The sequence below is a fragment of the Pagrus major genome, chromosome 22 (assembly GCF_040436345.1).
Source record: "Pagrus major chromosome 22, Pma_NU_1.0".
In the NCBI taxonomy this organism is placed as follows: Eukaryota; Metazoa; Chordata; class Actinopteri; order Spariformes; family Sparidae; genus Pagrus; species Pagrus major.
The window spans coordinates 4,656,428-4,677,307 of record NC_133236.1 but is presented as its reverse complement, the minus strand read 5'-3'; the positions used below and the strand labels follow the sequence as shown (position 1 = coordinate 4,677,307).

At 39.7% G+C, this 20,880-nt stretch overlaps 1 protein-coding gene across 1 annotated transcript in view; it reads left to right on the top strand.

Annotated features, from left to right (window-relative positions):
- The first annotated feature begins 873 nt into the window (after window positions 1–873).
- The window catches only part of ankrd6b (ankyrin repeat domain 6b), a 53,154-nt gene continuing 33,147 nt past the window's right edge, over window positions 874–20,880 (top strand). Inside the window, exons 1-2 of the mRNA XM_073492604.1 lie at window positions 874–936; window positions 19,877–20,220. Of these exons, the coding sequence (XP_073348705.1) occupies window positions 20,095–20,220 (126 nt within the window). The 5' untranslated portion in view covers window positions 874–936; window positions 19,877–20,094. The remainder of the gene's footprint in view (window positions 937–19,876; window positions 20,221–20,880) is intronic.

The window sequence follows — 20,880 nt, the reverse complement described above, 5'->3', positions numbered from 1 at the left end:
CTAATATGTTTTTTGTTTAACTTGACCCAGATTTAAAGTCAGGATACCTCAAACTCTTTTGACTATTAATTTTAAAGGTGCACTATGTAGTTTGGGGAAAGAGATTTAAATCAGAAGATTTTTATAGACTGATTTTTTTCATGCTTAAACAAACTGATCTAAAAGGAAAACACAATGTCATGCTGTTTTACTTTGTTTATATGTGACGGACCCTGCCACCTTTCTAGCTTCAAACAGGGTTCTGGGACCTTATTTTCCCCTGACAACAGCTTGTTTATTCAGTAATGAGCAAAAAAAAAATTCTGAGTTTGTAGTATTACCGAATTAATAGTGTAGATATTAAAATTGTGAGTTGGAATTTCTTCTCCAAAACTACATAGTGCTCCTTTAAAATCTGCCTCTGGCAGCTTTCCTATTATCATGGAAGTGCAATATGAAATCAATGGTAAAGCCCCAATCTGAGTTGTTGTAATCAAATTTGAACTACACTTCATTTGTTTACTTGTTCACTTGTACCATTTTTATGGCAGTTCACTCCATAGCACCTGTCTAATGGCTGGTTAACTAGGTCACAATGCTTGTAGACCACTGAAAATAACTAGACGTATTTGAAGCAAAAGGAGGGCCTCAGTGTGGCTCTGCAGCCAAGGGTCAGGCCCGGAATTCATTTCATTTGAGGAGAAAGTTGGACTGTAGCTGGAGCGAGTCTTCCCCCTCTCATGTCTCCGTCCTGACACAGTTTGTCAGCGGCTCTGTTCACATGCAAATCAGACAGAGAGGGAGGAGGAGGCGGCGGCGGCGGCGCGGAGCGACGACAGAAGCTACCGAGTGATCTCACTGTAGTTTCCTCTGACAGCGTGCACTTCACGGGACTGTTGGACTAGCGAACGACCTCTCTGTCCGAGTGGACACTTCGTGAGACAGTTTCTCTTCGAGGTTAGTCTCTTTATTCATTATTCATCATTCATGTTCGGTTTCATGGCTATTTTCACACTGCGCACACTGGACATGACGAGCTCCGCGCTGGGACTCTGCTGACTTGAATTACGAGGCTCCGACTTCGAAACAAATCACTGCAATATTCAGATAACGTCAGCTAGTTAGCGCCCACAGCGACTTTTATGTAACTTGTAGCTCCATGTTAGCCTGTTTTCTTACATTAAAACACTATCATAGGCTAAATGTATTTGTTATTATTGTCACGAAACCAGTGTTTCTGAAGAGCCTCTGAACTCCCCAGCTCCATTTCACGGTAGTGTAACGTTCCTACAACAGGATGATAACTCGTGAGGCTAAATTGTACCTTTATAGTGACTTTATTTAACTTTTAACGATAGGTAGCCTACTGCTTTCAAACCGCGAATTTCTTCATGATTAGAAAGCCCTAATCCCCAGTGTGTTTGGTGTACACATTATATTTCCTTCATTTAGCTGTTATGTAGTTCAGATGTAAGTTGAAATGCCTCTTAACAAACACTACTGTCCTGCGGCTCACCACTGCTGGCCAAGATGTTCCCTTAATGTTCTCACTATAGTCACACAGTGATTACAGGATAATATTCTTCAAAACCGTTAAAGGCTTTTGGTCTGGCCAATGTAAGATATGTCTGAGAAGAAGACTAAATTAAGCAATTAAAATTAATTAGAACACTGGATACAAAGTAGCCTGGGCTGTATCTGATGCAAATTAGGCTCCAGCCTTAGAAAAAAATACCAAGAATATGTGAAAAAAAAGAAGGCTTAATCTTCTTTGCTGCACGGAATTTATCCTAAGGCTTAACCTAAATATTTAAATCTACAAGGGTTCAAATTGAGGCTACTTAACAGTTCAAGATATGAGCTTATTATTAAAGGCCAGTCAGTAATGTGTTATAATGATAATACCTCGGCACAATACAGCAACTTACACCAAGGAGGTGGTTGTTGTGAGCTGGTAGCATCAGGGCTGTTCACAGAGGGCTGACGTGGGCCAAAGTTGGCCTGCTGTTAGTTTGGAGTTGGCCTGCCAGATGTTACTAGTGAAAAACAATTATCAAAGAATTAAAAAATAAATGTAATATAAATAACAGTTTATGGTGTTAATTTTTTTTTGTGATTTAAAAGTGTTCTTTTAATATGTAGGATCCTTAATTATTAAAGGATATGTTCAACATAGTTTGGCTGTTAAGCTCAAGAAAGGTTTTGTTTGGCCACACCGCGACCCTGCATGGAGTGTATTTATTTGAATGGGATTTGTTTGTTAGGCTTCCGTGCCCTCAGAAAAACAGACAGCAACCTGAAGTAAAAGTTCTAAAGTATCAGGTGGACCACGCCATTAAATTTTTGGCATTCAAGGGGCTAGCGATGAAATTCAATGTCATGGCATATGTCATTTTATATTGCAGTATTAATGTTTATTGTAATAGCAGTGTTTTTGGTGTGATCCTTTCAATATGCACAAGTAACATGCTTTAAACATGAAAAAAATTCAATTATTCTACAATCTGAAAGTATACATGCAATAACTTTGCTGCAGACACATAGTTACTGAGCCGTTCATTTTATAAACAGTGCTTATTAAAGCCTATTTTTGTAACAAACTGGACAAAACAGGTTAAAATAACAACAGTACTCCCTACCACAGCAAAAGACACAGCAGTGTGACATCACAGCATTGTGGTCCCGGTGTCAAAAAGCTATTGAATTCATGTGAGATTAAGTTAAACTGATGATTCATCCATTTTCCTGATTCCTGGGTCTATTTTACTTCAGTTTATATTCATGAAAGTCTTCAAAAACTCTGGATGATGCAAAAAAATGCTTCTTTCCCTTAGTTTCTAAAAAGTGGACATTTATTTGGAGATAGAGGCTGTCCATCTGAGTACAGCGCCGACATGTTGCCTTTTTTCTAGCCATGGTGTGCTCCATATGAAATCTATGAATGCACCCACATAGTTAGAGCATGAAAAGTCTCACCCGTCTGTCCGTCTGCTCATGTCCCCAGGGTGCTGATTAGCGCAGCACAGTGCTGACGAGGTCAGAGTTCACCAGGTGTATAATGGGCATGTAATGAGCCTTAATGGGCCACTGGGCAAGGGGGGCATTTTACAGGCTATTGAAACATGACACTGTATGAGAGCTGATTATTAGATTTGTCTGTTATTAGATTTGTCTGTTATTAGATTTGGTGAGATTGTGCCTATTGTGAGTGTTTGTTCTAAAGCACAAGTACAGATGAGATCAGCTTATTTCCATGTTAGTCAAATGTTAGTTTTTACAGAGTTTTTTCACCACTATTATTAAATCTATGATATTAATGTTGTGTTATGAAGAGATAATATCACTTAGGATTCACATTTACACATTACAGCTTTAAACTCAGCGTCAGGGGGCAGTTTTATAGGACAGACCCTGGGATTGGCTCACTGTTTGTCATTGCATTTCTTCCTATTGAGGCACTGAAGGTTCAAGTGAATAGCTCTGTGGCATTAGAAAAGGAGCTTTCTGTAGTCTTTTGCCTTGCAGGGGCTCTAAATCCCACTTAACCCTTTTATTGGTAGCTTGAAACAATGAACTCTACGATGATGCATAGCCCCTCACTCTTTCTCAGACACTGCATCTGCTGTCATTAAGATCTCCCAGTGCAGAGGATTAAAGACATGAGGGAAATATTGGTGTACGGTCGCTTTTTTTCAGGAGCAATGTGAAAAGAGACAAAAGGCTAGTGCAGTGGGATAGTGCCTGCTCTTTATATGTGTGTGTTCAGAGGGGAGTAGTGGGATAGGGAGTGTGGAGGGGGGTTTGCTGGATGCTCTGCCCCACAGCTGACACTCTCCAGCTGGAGATGCGGCAGCATGAGCAGCTACACCTCCTCCTCCTTGTTCTAATTTTTGGATGTTCATATACAGTATGTGTGTTTACATTTGCAAATGTGTAGTAGGTAAATGCGTTTTTCCGTATGTGGGAGACAAACAGAGACATCAATTATGTTTGGGTGTCCATTATTTTTTAATTGTTAATTGAAGATTCAAGATTAATTTGTCGTGATGTAACATAAGATTGTATAATGACATTTCTGTTGCAATTAGCCAAGCTACACACACACTGGCACACACACACACACACACACACACACACATACATACAGACTAATTAATAAGTAATAATCAAGTCAGACAAATAAACTATTCATTGTGGAGTGTTGAGGATTAGTTGAGGAGCCTCACAGCCTGAGGAAATGAAGCTGTTCTGCAGTCTGGTGGTATGGCAACGGATACTCCTGCATTTTCTCAGATGGCAGCAGGGTGGTTGGTGCAGGTGGTGTGTGAGATCACTGATGCTCTGTAGATGGTACCAGTGATGTTCTGGGCGGTTTTAACCAACCGGCGAGCCTTCCTGTCCTGGGCTGTGCACGAACCATGCCAGTTTGTGATGTTTCCACTTAGGATGCTTTCTGTTGCTCCTCTGTAAAAGTTGACAATAACTTGGCTAGGGGATTTAGCCTCTTAAGTTTCCCTAAGAAGTAGAGCCTTTTCTGTGTTTCACATAAAAAGGGTGGTGTGTGATGACCATGATTGGTTCACTCTGACGTTGCAGAATCTTTGCCTCCTTTTTTTCTGAAATCAACAATCAGCTCCTTGGTTTTCCTTGATGTTAAGCAGTAGATTGTTCCCTGTGCACCACTCTGAAAGATTGATGATTTCCTCCCGATATGAACTGTCATCATTGTTTGTAATGCGACCAATGATGGTGGTGTCATCAGCATACCATACAATAGAGTTCTCTTGATGTCTGGGATTGCAATCATGGGTAACAGGGTGAACAGGAGGGGGCTAATCTTACAGCCCTGGTGGGCTCCGGTGTTGAACACTAAAGAGGGGATCTAGAAAATCGGCAGTCAGACAATCAATTAATCCAGATGATTTAAACTGGTGACACCCAACCTAGGATTTAAGACCCTCCTTAAAGGGGCAAATGCATTTTTGGACAGAAAAAAACACATGCAGCACAAAATTGTTACTTTTTAGTCTTTTTTACGGACATTTTAAATTTTTATAATGTAATACACGACAAATTTACTTCTGGAGGCCTCAAAAGACCATTCAAATACAACATTGTTATTATTTTGACAGTCATTCCTATTGGTAATCATATATCGATAGGAATGATTGCCAGAACTATAAAAGTAAAAGCAAAATTGTAGTACACCAGAAAAATGGGGGGTGTGGTGTAGTGGTAATGCATTTGCTTGCCCACGGGTGGTGAACTCATTGTGAGACACCAGTAAAAGGGTAGAGACATCTTTTGGAGGAGCACAAGGGGCCTTTACTGCTCAGTGCTCCTGGACAATGAAGCAGGGCCCAGGAGGTGATTATAACTACCAGACTGGCAAGGGTCTTCTTCTTTGTTGTACAGCTGCATCCTCTAATCCTGTCATATTGCAAAACAACCCTACTCATCCAAGCGTGTCTTGTAGATTGTACTATTTCAAAAACCATGTGTGGATTGCGTGAAGTGATGCTCAGATACTTATACTAACATCTGAGCATAAAAGCCAAGACCAAAAGCAGTGAGTAACTAAAGTATATTATATTATTATGTATATACATATTATATTTGGCACATCAACTGAAAGCTTGGATTGTGGAACATGGCCGAGGGATCAGAACAATTATCAGGTCACTGCAATGTACGTTTGTAAGTTTTGTGTGAAAATGAAGGATGATGGGTGATGCACTCAGGCTGCAACCTGGCTTCATTTCTACTGTGGTCACGTCTCCATTAGAGACTAAATGAATGAATAAACTCTCATTTTGCCATATGTTGTTGGTAGTTGAACTTTGGAAGTGATCCAGTTGTTTTTTCCACAGCAGTGTGACAATAATACTACTTGTAAATGCTAGTGGATCAGAAGTTGTCTGTTTCCACTTTAAAGCAACTTAATCAATTGACCATTTGTAGAGATTTTCACATGGATTCAGCTGCTACAAGTTGTGTAGTGGGTGGGGGTGGCTGGAGTTATTGGCAAAGTTCAATTTTTGACAGTTTCAGGAAGGCTGTACCATAGCAGAAAAGTAGATTTCCTCAAGCATGGTAAATCACAATGTTATGATGGTTGAGAGCTCAGTGGTCAGTGATTGTCGGCCATCAACGATGGGCGATGTCCAAACCTCTTCATCGGTATGTATTGTCAACGATGCTGTATGTACACTATGTACTAAGGTGTTTTGTTTGTGGTGCCACACAGAGCAATCAGTTCAAGTACGCAGTGCCAAATTGAGCTAGGGGTTGGACGTGTTTTTGAGCTCGACCACTGTTGCAATGGAGCACCCTTCTGACCACACTCGTCAGTGATGCTGTCGTGTGATCAGCAGACTTCCAATCAGAGAGGGCTTTTTAGCACTGCTTTTCAGCCTGGTTTTAAGTTACTTTATAGTTTTGAGTAATAACAAGAGATTTGTAGTTTGGAGTTTAGTTATTATAGAATTTTGCAGTGTGGCTACTAGGGGTGTCACGATTCTCCAAATCCTCGATTCGATTCAATTTTCGATTCTAAGGTCACGATTCGATTCGATTCTCGATTTTTACATTTATTTTTTTTAAAGCACAGGTTGCTATGCCATTTTTAGACTACACTTTTATGCAATATAATATCTGACCTTTGTTCGCAATGTACCACACTACATTGTCAAATTTAAAACATTTATTAACAACATAATGTAACAATAACTATAATAACTATCTTCAGTCAATTGGAAACTTAAACAAAATAACCCGCTATCTAGTTTCTCTTTTGTAACTGCAGTCTTCTTCACAGAAGATGACATTCAAGTTCACAACAAAACAAACAAAAAAATAAAACAGCCATGTCCATAGTCTTCTCTGAACAATTAAGTGTCTTAACAAACTATTTCCGAACAGTTGAACATGTACAAGGTGCGTAAGGTGTGAGTGTGCGAGTGAGAGTGAGAGTGAGGGAGTGTGCGTACGTGTGGACAGTGAATGAATGGGGGAGGAAGGAGAAGCGAAAGGAGTAGCAGTAGTAGCGACAGCAATAAAGTGTACAATATAGGCTGCAGTTTGGCCGTGAATAAAGGCGACGGCTCCTCAAGATACAGCAAAGCTCCCTGGTATTATTTCCCGACCAGCTTAACACGTGAAAGGGGGTTCACCCCGAAGGTAAACATAAACTTCGGCCCTGGAGGAAATCATCTCCCCTGTGCTTCCCGACCACGGTCTGGGAGCTGAACAGGAATGGTGTAACACCATGCTATCGTTTGACTGGCTGTAGCTAATAGCTACTGGATTAGCTAGTAGCTAAGTTAGAGGAGGTTGACTCGCAGCACTTCAACACGTGTGTGTTTTTTCCCCTTGGCAAGCCGACTGGACGTGACGTGGGGGCGTGGCAGCATCGACGATTCTATTTTTTAATTCGAATTTTTAATTGTGAATTAATTTCGATCGTTCTCGATTAAAATCGAAATCGTGACACCCTACGAAGATAGGGCTGTCGCTTTCTGTTAGGCATAGCATTTGGCATAAATAAAATCTTAAACAGTTTTCTGCAGAAGGAGAGAAGCACAGCAAATAAATGACACGAAGAACTACCCTTGTATTGCTCACTACAAAACACAGAAACCATAGGGGCTTAGCTCTGTCTGTCTTCAAGCTGGTATTGTACTGTTCTTTTGATAAGATGTTCTCATTGTGCACAGTAAGTACCTAAACACCACTGTCCTTGAGACACCGCACACCATTACCCTGACCATGAGATTTGAACTGTGGTCTGAGTTCTCCTGGAAGCTTTCTTCTTTGAGAAGGCCAATTTTACAGCAGTTAAATGTCATTTGATTGTAAAAAACAAAAAGTGATAAGAGAAAAGAACTAGAAAGCTACTCTAACAAAATCTGGATGTAAGTTTCATGACTATTTCTTGGATACCCGTGGCATTTAAATTCTTGTTTTAATTGTAACTGGTTAGCTAACATCTTTTTCTTTTTGCAAAAATTGCAAAATTTTGATTCTATTAACCTTTTTTTTTTCATTCATTAAAACGCCCTTATAGTTGGATTAAGAGGCATTACATGTCGTTATTTTTCGTCTTATGTTGAGGTTGAACTCTCTACTATTTATTTATCACATCTGGCTCAGCTGTCACATGGTTGACTGAAGGTCTATTTTCAGCAGTGAGCTCAGGATTAGCTAACCGTACATTATGTCAGCCTCCAATGTCTTTGCACAAAATGCACTAATTGCAATACAGTGATTAAACTGATAACACATATGTAAATATTTGTCCTGCTTTCTCTTGTATTTATGGCCCATTTATTCCACCATAAATGCTTCATTTAGTACTGAATCTCTCTGCCCCCCTGCTGCAGTGAGCAAGCTAGCACTGAAACAGATCTTGGGATTATTGAGCGGGTCAAAGTATTGTTTTAATCTGGTTTTGGCTCCCTGTCACTAACTGTAGCAGGAAAGACAGATGGCTGAGTTTTGAGTGATATCTGGAGGTTGAGGGAGGGGGTGAGTCCCATGCACACATCATATAGTGATGTCACTGATCCCTCACATCTGCAGTTTGATGGGAAATATCTGCACTGTTAAGAGCAGTCGAGGGAAAACTGCTGTTTATATCTGTTACTGTGTTGTTGGTCTCTCTGCAGTCTGATGCAGTAGTTTTGTTTTTAATGATGTAATGAGAGACAACACCATGAATACTCCAAACCAGAATGTTACTCCATGTCAAGTATGGATATGCACAAAAAACAAGTCTGATTTGTTTTATTATTATTTTTAGTTATTTTGCCCAGGTCCTCTATTTATCAAGCACCTTAAAATCAGTCTTGGTTTAAGTGAAGCTATGCTGAGCTTAAAAAGAACATACTGAAAATATGATTTGTTTGTCAGTTCTATTTATATAGACAAATAGCATAAAGAGATTGGCATCCACATGGCTTAAAAAAATGTAGTCTGTAGATTAAAACAGAGCAGTTTTGTTAAAAATTGTCTGGCTGACTGTAGTCTAATCATCTCTTTCAAATTCACCCCTTGTATGTTTCCTACATGCAAGGAACATTTCCAGTGTCCAGTTTTTGAGAAACGACCATAACAATAGGAACATATCTCCAAAATATTTATATATAAGTCCTCTATTATTTGAATTAAAAAATATTTCCTAATTAAGTTGTGATTTTCATCATGCTGGTGACAACCAGGGAGCTAGGGATACATGTTTGTGTTCAAAGAGCGATGAGTCTGTTATCTTTACAATCATTATTAAAGGTGTCATTAAAGTTGAGTTCATTAGGAGGCTCAACTGAATTCAAACACACACACGCACCGACACCCACCCTTGGTGCATGCCGTTGCTCGCTAGCTTACAGCTAATGTACAGATAAGTAATCTGGCTGTTTGGGGCGAATAAACAGTACTGCCAGTAATGTGAATTAAAACAAGCAGTAAAAACTTGCATTTGGTGTGAAAACACGGTAAGACTGTCACTTTAATAAACTGTATATATTTGCGACTTGGGCTTCCAAAAAAAGGCATTTGAAGTTTTTGTTTTTTATTGTATAAAATGGTGAATGGTAAGAATTCCCCAGAAGTCACTTGTCTTGTTAGACCAACTCAAAAATATTACATGCAAGAAGATGTAAATGATCCAAAAGCAGCAAAACCTCACATTGCCAGGGTAAATTGAAACACCTGAGCAGGCTAAACACTACTCATAGAACTAGAATTCCCTCCAAGTAACTTCTATTTAAGACATTTTTGTAGAAAAAAACCCAACATTTTTATCTGTGTTCAAAGCTCATGCAAAGCACCATGGGACTGTATAGTAACAATTCTTTATGAGGATGTGAGTGCTCATGCAAACAGAAGGAAAAGATGACCCACATAAGAGGGAATGTACAGCAGCAGTGTTGTAGCTCAGAGCACTGAGGTTAATTTTAGTGCATTCATGCTCTGCTTCATTTCACAAAGGTAATAAAGGCTTGGTTTTTAATGTTTCCATACTCAGAATGGATTCACACACTGCGTGGATGTTAGATTTTTATCAAACTGGATCTGTAGGCTTTGACCTCTTATGGATTTTTAATTGCTGGTTGTCTGAGAGCATTTAATGATCATGAGGGAAATGTTTACGTTTCTGTTTCTGGGAGTATTTAGTCTGAAAGCCTAATTTGGGTTGTTTTTCTGCTCCTTAAAAACTATTTCTGCATAATGTAATTGAGAGGCTCCTCCGTCACATTAGGAAGTCAAGGGTCTGTCCCCAAAAGTCACTAGCTAGCTTTTTAATACAGAATAGGAACTTGAATTTTTTGCTAGTAACCTGTCAAAGTGGGAGGTAGAGTACACTAATTTCCTCACCCCCCCACTGAGCTAATCATTTGTAGACTGTAATCCAAAACCTGTTATCACAAGCCTTTGTTTTTTTGTTTTTTTTTGGAAGAAAATTTAATGGATAAATAGCAAGACTGCATTCCTCTCCTAACATGGAGGTTAAAGAATGTAGGTGCACTTTGCAAGTTATTTCTGGGGTCAGTGAATAGGTCACATCACTTTCCTGTTCATCAGATCTAAAATCCTCACACCCAATAAAACTTGATTAAAACCCTTGCTGGTCTGTTTGAAATAGCTTCTGTTGGATATGTTGACAGGCGGGCACTAGCAGTTACATTCCTGGCATACTTTGGATGACAACTGCTGTTCAGGTTCTTAAATGATGCACAGTTGACTTCTCACGTATCAGTCATGGTGACGGTGCTAACAGCCACCAAGTGAGACTGACTTTTAGCACTGCATTGTGAGCATATAGAAGAACATCTATCATGTGTGTCACTGACTCAGCAGGAGTCATCGGGGAAACACTGTTTTGGAAGGTGTAATTCAGGGCTGTCACAGTGTTGTGGTAATCTGATTTAGTTGGCACACTTACTGTTGAAAATTAGTGAAACTTCATCTCACCACAGAGTCTGTCTGTGTTGCTGTGTCAGTTCATGTTACATAATTTGTCATATTGTTAACAGTAGGTTAACAGTAGTAGTAGTAGTAGAGCTGTAATGGTTTGTTTTATGCCATACAATTACTGCATGAGTGATTGTATGTATGGTATCTAGATTGATGCCCGTAATGCGGAACCAAACATGAGTTCTGCCTGGAAACTTCTAGTCATAAGCAGTAAGGAATATGTGCTGAGCATACAAGCTGATTGGTCAGTCAGTCACACTATGGCGAGTGCAAATGCTGTAGCTTGAGAGCTGTCTGGGTCCTTTAAATTAGTCCTCTGGGAACAATTTGAGTTAGTGGTCAGCTATAACAGCAACTGAGACTGAGTTGTGGATAAGACAAAGACATGACATGACATCTAATTGAAACACTCATAATGCACATATATTTTTTCTATTATTCTATTTATTTTGTATTGTCAATTTTTTTAGCATAAGCATTTAAAAAACATTTTTTTTAGCCTTTTGTGACCTATATTGGTCATTCTGGTGTTTGAGGTCACAAGTTGGCTTCTGGGAATCTTTGGTTTATTTTCGTGAAGCATTTGCTGTTTGCACGTGATCGGGAATGAATCAGGAACATCAGAGCAGGTATGTCACTGAGGTCAAGTGGGTACCTCCCATCACAGCTGTTTCTCTGTATCAAGCTCATCACACCTCCAGCAGGCTGAACAGCAAGATTCAACATGTCAGCTGTCAGAGAAGATGCTTTGACCTAAACATGAGGAGGTTTTGCGCCTGTTTTCCTGGCAACTTAACCCCATGCAACAAGCCATTGTCTAAGATAAAGAAGAGGCTTACATGCACACTATACTGTATACACTATTTGACGTTGATATGAGATGACATAAACAAAATAAATACCTCTTTTGATGCCAAAGCAAAAAAAGATTCAAAAAAGTTTAGTCAAGGCATCTCTATGTCACTACCCATTTTAATGAATTACATTTTTTAAAAAAAGATCTACTAGATTTTCATCAACAATGAATAAAGCAATGCCAGATTTGAAAAGAGACACAGAAATACACAACAATATGACTCTGGAAGAATTCCAGTGAGGTCAGACTTGAGCCACCAGGCTGTTGACCTCAGACTGACCCAGAGTTCTACCTCCAGGGAAGGGTGATTAAAAAGACATGAAGGCCCTGGGTGTGGACAGGTCACCTGGTCCCCCTTATATAGAAATTCTGTAAAACACCTGCGTTCCTTTCAGGCTTTAATCTGGATTCCAGTGTCAATTCATCTTGAATTTAGCTACATTACATGTACATTACAAGTTAACACCCAAATATAATTCAAGGTGAAACTGAATTTCCAGAAAATAGGCCAAAGAAATGACATATGAATACATACTCTGAGCCAAAGCAAGCAATTGTGACAATGAATAGCCTTTGTTTTTCACGCTTCCTAGTTTTACACTTATAGTCAATGAGTCGGCATAATACAAAATTAAAATGGTGGCTGTTGCTGATAAACATTAATCACAAACTGTTGTCTTCTATAATCCTCTGTAATTATTTGAAGTTTAAAAGTTAGTGATTATTGTGTCATTTTACTGTTCAAAGCACCAACAGAGTGGGTAGTCTGTCCATAAACAATCTAGCGTTATCTGACTGCACAGTGCACACATAAAGGTCCAGCTCAGTATGTTCTAGCTAGATAGCCGGAACATCACATCATTCAGAGCCGAGCAGCAGCTGGTTCTGTCTCTCTGTTTTAATGTGAGCAGCAAATGTAACAGTAACTCAAAAGGCAAAGCACAGCCTGAGAGCTGTCAATAGGATCAATTTAGATGATACATATCATGTATCTTAGCTGCAACTGGCAGAAATGATTTAACAGCAGTTTGCCATTGTTACCATTAGTGGTAGATGTCAATTAATCTTTATTTGTATAGGGCTAATTCACAACAAATGTCATCTCATGCCCAATTGAGCAGGGACCCAACATTTAGCCCAATGAGCAAGCACTTGGTGACAGTGGCAAGAAAAAACTGCCTTTTAACAGGCAGAAACCTTGACCAGAACCTGACTCAATGGTGGGCGGCCATCTGCCTAGATATCTTTATATCCCGGTAAAGAAGCTTTAGTCATATGTCTAATATGTACAATACAAATCCTAATATCATTGTAATATTATCTTGTGGCATGCAACAGGTGTATTATCAGAGGGAGAAAAGTACTAATGGGCCAATTTGGACCTTCCAGTATACAGTTACATACATATAGCTCAACTGCTATGTTACGAGCATCTCCCAAGCACCACCAGCAGCGAAGTGTTTTAAAGGTTTTATTTAAAAACACATTTAAACACAAAGCAGTCTGGCTGGACACAAAAAGAGGAAGGTCCATAGGATCTGGAAGGGAGCCGGCCTTTAAACTTCTGGCTTGGAGGCTGGAACCAATCAGCTCCCTTAGACAACCTACACACACACGTCACCGTTCACTCAGTCAAACACACCTGCAGCCAATCACACACACACACACACACACACACACACACACACACACACACACACACACACACACACACACACACACACACACACACACAGATAACAAGACAGAGGGATTAAATCAGAGGAAATTAAGAACATGTATAAAAATGTTCATGCAACCTCTGGGGTAGTAACATGCTACTTTATTTTCCTCTTTTCTTGGTAATTTCCCTGTAATATTGTTTCAAAACTATATCAGGAAAATACTTTCCATGTCCCCTGTTGATGCACCCTTTTTTCCTAGTAGAAACAACACAGATATGGAGCGGTGTGTCTGCATGAGAAGCCGGCTGTTTTTCAGGAGGGACCAAGTTAATAAGTATTCTCCTGGGCCGCCTCCCTGAGCCATGTGAAAAGCAAGGGCTTGGCATTTCTTGTTTTTGAACTGAGTCCTGAGTTCCAAAAGTTTGCACAAAAGCCCTGTTGCCTAGCTGCGTGTGAAGAGCCTCGCTGTGACTGCCGGGCCTGCTTTGTGTGCATGGGTCTCTGAGTGAACAGGATCTTCTGGAGAATCAACTGGAATGTAGTCAGGAAGAGAATTCCCCCCTTCGCTTAATCTTATTCAGTTTTCAGCTGGCAGGAGGGAGTCATTCAAATGTTACCATAGTGAATTAGCACCCCTTTCAGCTCAAGTGAATTGACCTCTGAGGTTGAGGTTTTTCATGCATTCTTTGGCATTCGTATTTGTGTGGTCTGATTTAAAATTTTTGGAAATGTTTCAAGGACATTTGTCGAATACTCACCTCGGGTCATTCTTGCATTTCATCCTGCAGATTGCATGATTCTATCAGTGCACTGGCTTCCATCACAGAATAGTAATTTTGGAGTGGGTTCTGATGTATTCCATTGTCTGTAAGGGCTGATACCTGTGGAATCGCTGTAGGCTCCACACCATTTTTGCCTTAAGTTCATCTGGCCTTGTATTGAGTAAGCTTACTGTAAAAAAAACCTCCGTCCTGATACCATTGGCCAGTCAGTAAGCCAAACAATGCTACCAGTATGGGGAACTACACTGATTCTTGTTGGGATAGAGGGGTAGGGTGAAGTTTTAGGACTACATGGCCCTCCAAACAGAGGTTTTTCAGAGGCACACTTCAAACTGAGCATTATGAGAACTTGTTTCAATGTTTTCCTTTTCTTAATAACAAGCAAAACAAATTAACTGGCTATCTAGCTAACGTTACATTGTTATTGCTGATTTGTGTATGACAATCCTGCATTTTTGACATGTTTTAATGTTGTATTTCCCACCTACACTTGGTACCGCTCCTGTAATAACAGTACAGACTGGCAGGGTAGGAGCATGGGTTAATAGGCTAATGATAGCCTATAAAGCGCCACTAGTGGCCAATTTATCAAGCAATGTTCTTTCTTATTTCATGACTTAATTGATAGCATAACATTGTGAACGAAATGCGAGCGTGCATGCTTTTCTATCTTCATCAGATAAATGGCAAAAGGCATTGTAGTAATATCAGTACTGCCACAGTATCACAAGATAAATTGCCACAGTTGATGACGGCATATTGGAACTGTCCGGTTGTGTCTTGTATCTAATGTATGAGTGTCCTTAAGGGTTGTCCATTTCAGAGGGGAGATTTCAACTACTACCCCTTATAACTGTTCTGAGGGGCCAGGGGGAACTCGAAAATAAGGAGTAGGGGTAACAATTGGAAATGGGATTGAGCCTTAGTCTTTTGTGTAAGCATTGAAATATAAAATTCCATAAAATCTAATTATCATCCCTGCCACGCAAAGATTTTTTATTTTACAGCTCCAGGGTCGATGAAGTTAGTTTCATTTAAATGTTGTCATGTCTTCTGATAACAGATGTGTTCTTTATTTCATTTTGGGTAACTTTGTTATTCAGACTTGTGCACAAGAAAAGGTTGCATGTATTAAATCATCAGACGTTAAACGTTGTCCAGTGTAGAAATTAATTTGCACAAAACCATGTTTTATGGTTGTGTTGAGATTAAGGACTAATGACTTGGAAATGATCCATTTCTTTTTCTGGATTTAGCCATGTTTGCCTGTGGCACTGTGAATCAGTCTTGTTGATGTCATCTGTACCATGTTATCTCATTCTCTGCTGTGTTTCCAGTGATGAAACACACAGTCATTAGAAGGACTGTCATCACAGATTAGACTCTAGGGATCAGATGGAACATGCCTCTTCCTCTGCACAGTGGAGCAGTACAATCTGTGTTGAGTTGGAAATGCTGTTTTCACTGTCTCTCACATCCTGTGTTCATCTCAGGTTACCACTTTGTACCTATGGCTTTGTGATGCCCCTGTGGAAACAAATGATTACAAAGTGCGTACCTACTGCTTTATAGTGTTAGCATCATTCCAGAAAATTCTGTTGATTTTTTTCTAGTTTGTTCATAATATTAAGGTACAAACTTTAGTTGTAGGGAGGCAATCCCTGATGCTATTGCCGGCTTCCATGAAACGTTTCCTGTACAGCAATATCATACGTCAACTGTTTCATTGTGATATCCCATAATATCATCCGTCTAAAGACATCCACGCCCCTCAGCTCTCACTATCCATTCTCACAGCCTCCGTCTGTCAAGCTGGTGACTTTTTCCCACAACAGTTTCGTGGGGAAATGGTGTTTGTTAAAGGCATCAAAAAATAGCAACAGCTTCTTCAAATTAAGCAACAGAATATAATTTTAGGACATACTGTATAGAAGCGTCTCCCGATCAGACACCCCTCTCAGTAACATTGATTGCCTGTGTTGTCCAAACCACTGTTGAAAAATAAATCTGTTGTATGATATGGTAACACTATTGTTGAGGTTGAGTTAGGTTTAGCCACAAAAACAAGTTGTTTAGGGTTTGGGTAAGATTGTGGTGTGGGTTAAAATGAATACTTAAGGTTAGGGAACCATCATCATCACAGTTATATTCTTGTTGGGAGGGCAGTTTAAAAAATCCAAATATTAGATAAATAATATTACATTGTTTTTAAAACTATTATATTAAAGGGGAAACAGACAACTTATTAAATCCCCAACTCCCCTTCCTAGCGTTTCCCTATGGTATTAATGTTGGTCCCGCTGTCTTAAAGACAGCAACTTGCCTAACGCTAGCAGCATGGCTACTGTCCAAAGCAAAAAACATCCACAAGAATCCCAATTTGACCTAGAAACCCCAATCTCAGTGCTATGAAAAGGCAGAGTGAAACAACCGGTTTCATTAAAAAGTAGGCAGGTTTTGTTACTTACTGATCTAGTAGAAAGAATGCCAGTTTTGAACTGTCTCAAGTTCCAGTGGTAAGGGGAAACATATCTGCGAGCGAATAGACTTTGAAACAACACCAGAGTGCTCTCCATCGAGACAGTGCCCGTCAGTTCACTCTGGTTTTACCTCGGTTTCTGTCACTCTCCCTCTTTACCTTTTTGCCTCGTCCATCAGCAGGGTTCTTTTTTCTTTTGCAGTGGAGAGTTTCCACAGTTATTCCAGTTGTTCCACCGTTACCTGGGGACAGCAACCGGGGAAAACAATGCCTCTTCTTGTTTTGGTGGCTTAATGGCAGATGCGCTCCCTTGTGCTGTAATTCAACCTTTTTTTTTGTTTGTTTGTTTTTTTGTTCTTTTTTTTTTTTTTTCAGAAAAATCCAGTAGACCAAGTAGACCAGTAGCATAGTGAAAAATATACTTATATGGAAGCAGTCCATACACAGATAGTGTTATTTTTCAGCAGCCATTACACTGTGCAATCAGTATCTACTTCAGAATGATAAGTTAAAGCAAAAAAGTTGTCTTTTGCCAGTTTAATAATTATATCTAGTATATCTTATTTTAAAAAAATCACCCCTGTCTAGACAAATGGGGTGAACCACACAGGTTAATGTTTTCAGGGTTGGATTAATGATACCTAGAATTATGAATGAACCATGTCTATGTGATTGGTATTGGGATTTCTGAGTGGCTGCAGAGACCCTGCAGAGAAGGCACATATGACCAGGGTGGAAAATGTGACAGAAACTACACTGTACACACACAGAAACATCGACTTTTTGCAAATTTTGGAAACTTGTACTTGTCAAACACAGAACTTGCATCACAATAATTGCATCATTATTAAGTGCTTATTTGCACCACAATAATTTCTGGAGCTGAGAAATTGCTATTATTAATAGTTGCAGCTGTGCCTCTATGAGAACTCAAAATGTCTGCTGTGACAAACATCTCTGAACCAGATTCATTTGGACACAATAAAAAACAAGAGATGACAGATCAGAAAGAAACTGATATTGCTCATCAGAAAAAAAAACTTGACTTGACTAATGAGAAACATGGATGAAAATAAACACGCAGCTCATGTTCTTGATCGTTAAGTTCAACTACGCTCCTTTTGTTACCAGTTTTGTTATGAATGATAAAAATGTAAGCAATTTTGGCATTAGGAGTTGGCCATGATTTTTTGTCAGCTTCCAAAGAAACATTTGTGAACAACTGGTTAAGAGACAGTCATGCAGCCCAACTGAGGTTCACAGAGGAAATCAAAGGCACCTGCAGGGATCTCTTCAATAATCTGACCCTGGCATCATACACCAACATTAATGCAGTTAATTAATTCCAACAATTGGATGAACACAAGACTTTGAGAACTTTGACTGACTGTGGAAGAGAGAAGACACCTGCTGTGGCTGTGATGTAAGGCCTTATGGCAGTGAAACTCTGCAGCCACTTGTTTCCTCTCCCTCCTGCTAATCCTTAACATTCATTTCTACAAAATGTTGTTTTACCACATTAAATTTCAGTGAATGTAATTAACATTTCTATTACACTAAAAAAACAATATCAAAGGAAATGTCTAAAAAGTGATTTTAAATTCAGTAAGAAAATAAGGCCCATTATAAAAGATAGCATATACTAAATTCCATTGGCTGTGATACAGTGTGTTTACAAAATTTAACATGAAAAAGTCTAAGGGAGTTTCTGCTTTTCTTTTAGGAGCTGTATTAAAAATACTTGATGAAACGTGTTGAAGTCTTATCCACAGACCTTTTGATGTGTGGCTGCGGGACAGATTGGTTGTTTTGTTGTGTATTCAGTTCCTCAAAGAACAGAGACACTGTGTGGAAAGCTCAGCCTCAAACTCAATAATCTTTAAGTTACTCCCTTTGTGTGTACTCTAGTCTGCTGTAGTGTGTGGTGTTTGCTTGCGTAAAACTTAGTGTGCATGGATTATCCTGTCTACACTTCCAGTTTAACAGCCAATAAACACCTCATAGATTATAAAATATAATTTCCTACCAAAATACCAAGTTTATAAAAGGATAAAAAACAATGCTCATGCCCATGTAATTGGGAGTTCTTACAGCACAGATAACATGTAATAGAGGCTGTTCAATCGCTATTTAGTCTCAAGTCCGGACATGCTTGGAGCGTCTGTATTCACTCAAATTATAACCTCATTTCATTTTATGCCTCTGGATTGATAACTGGCAATAAAAATAATTCCACATAAAAGAAGCCAGACCGAAAATATTTATGATACTCACTTGACAGACGTTTTCATCTGCTTGTTAAAACTGTCATCATTAATATATTGAGACTTAATCAGAGACAGTGGAAATGGAAAAAGTGCCAGCTTATTTCATCTCTAGATCAGAATATTGTAGAAAGACTTTGAGATAGAATAGTCTCACAGAAACTTAAAATCTACATCGAGGAAAAGAAAAAGCTGATTTTTTCCCTTGACAGCCAAGATGTTTTAACACATTTTCACAACCCTGGCTCAGTGCCATTCTCTGAAGGGTAGAGATAATGTCAGCAGTCATCTACAGTACGTTGAAGCACACTGGAAGATAACAGGATCTGTTTGGGAGACTCGTGAAATGACTAAGTAGGCAAGAATGCGTTTCAGTGAGCTTGTGGAGTCTGAGATGTCCCGATTTCTGTCTGTCAGTGTTTTTTTTAATTATGATGAGAAATCAGACAAGACACTTGAACACAGCAGCCTGTTTCCTTTTAGTCACTCTACCTTCCCTGTGGTTAGACCAAAACCACAGAAGTGTGTCCCAGAGGAACTCCTCAAACCACAGAGGTGTGTCTGTGCTGTTTGAGGTGGTAATGACTGTTTTTGTGATTTATTTTTTATGTCTTATTGTGAGTGAAGGGCTTGCTTTACAGTACAGCAGGCACTCAAAGGCACCAAAGTTGACCCCTCTTTTTGGCTCTCCGTGCGGATTATTTCAGTACAGCTCACATGATCCCACGAGGACTGTACATGAATTTAACAACCTGGACAGTAGAGATGTCAGTCCACTCTACTCATTCCTCCCTGTTTTCCTGTTTGCCAGCCTACAATGAGGGGAGCACATGCAGGCTTGTTTTCACTCAATGTGTTTCCTGTTCTCTTCCCAGCAGCTGAGAGAATGAAGGGGAGGAATCCTGCTAGTTTGTGGAGTTTGTAGCAACAGAAGAAACAGCCACACTGGCAGCCTTTCCAGCTCCTGATTCACGCCTCTATCTGCTGCCGAGCTCACCATGAGTTAGAAGGCATCTGAGATCATTGCCACAGCTGCCTTCCCCACTATCTGGAGCGCCGTGTCTGACCGTGACAGCAGCATCATTAGCCCTGCTTCATGAGCCAGCAGGATGCGGCTGAGGTCCTCGCACTCTCCGAGCGCCTCCTCATAGCTTCACACAAGGGACAAGCTGACAATGTGGTCCAGCTTATCAACAAGGGCGCAAAAGTAGCTGTCACCAAGGTGAGTGAATGGTCCTGAGTGTGATAATCAGATGATGCTGGTGGATAGTTCTGTAAATTTGTTTTGTTTGTAATTTAACCCCCTTACCAATGGGGCCCAGGAATGGCAGTGCCAGTCAGTTGAACCTGTCTGCCATTTTCTTGTTTTGTCTGACCAACAGTCAAAAGACCAAAGATACTCAATGTATAGTTATATCCAGGAAAAGCATCAAATACTCCCATGAGAGAAGCTACAGACAGTAAATGTTTGGCATTTTGCATGCCAGACACGTGACTCTTGAGATGGCAGTGTCAATTGGTCGGATGATCCTGAACCTACCCTTTCCTGACTTTCCATCTTCAAGTAAAAGTTTCAATTCGTCCCATAATAAATTATAAATAAATTGCAATAAATACTATCGAAACTAATGACATTCTCATCAGCCTCAGCAGTACTTGTGATGCTAAATGTTAGCATGCTAACATGCAAAAGTAAGTTGAACATAGTAGGTATTGTACCTGTTACCATTAGCATTTAGCACTGCTACTTCTAAGCAGAGCCTCACAGAGCCGCTAGCATGGTTGCAGACACTTTTGCTTGAAAAATGACTTAGAAATTCAGTCATTTATCAATATGAGTGCAGATTAATTTCTGTTAATTGACATATTGATTAATAGACTA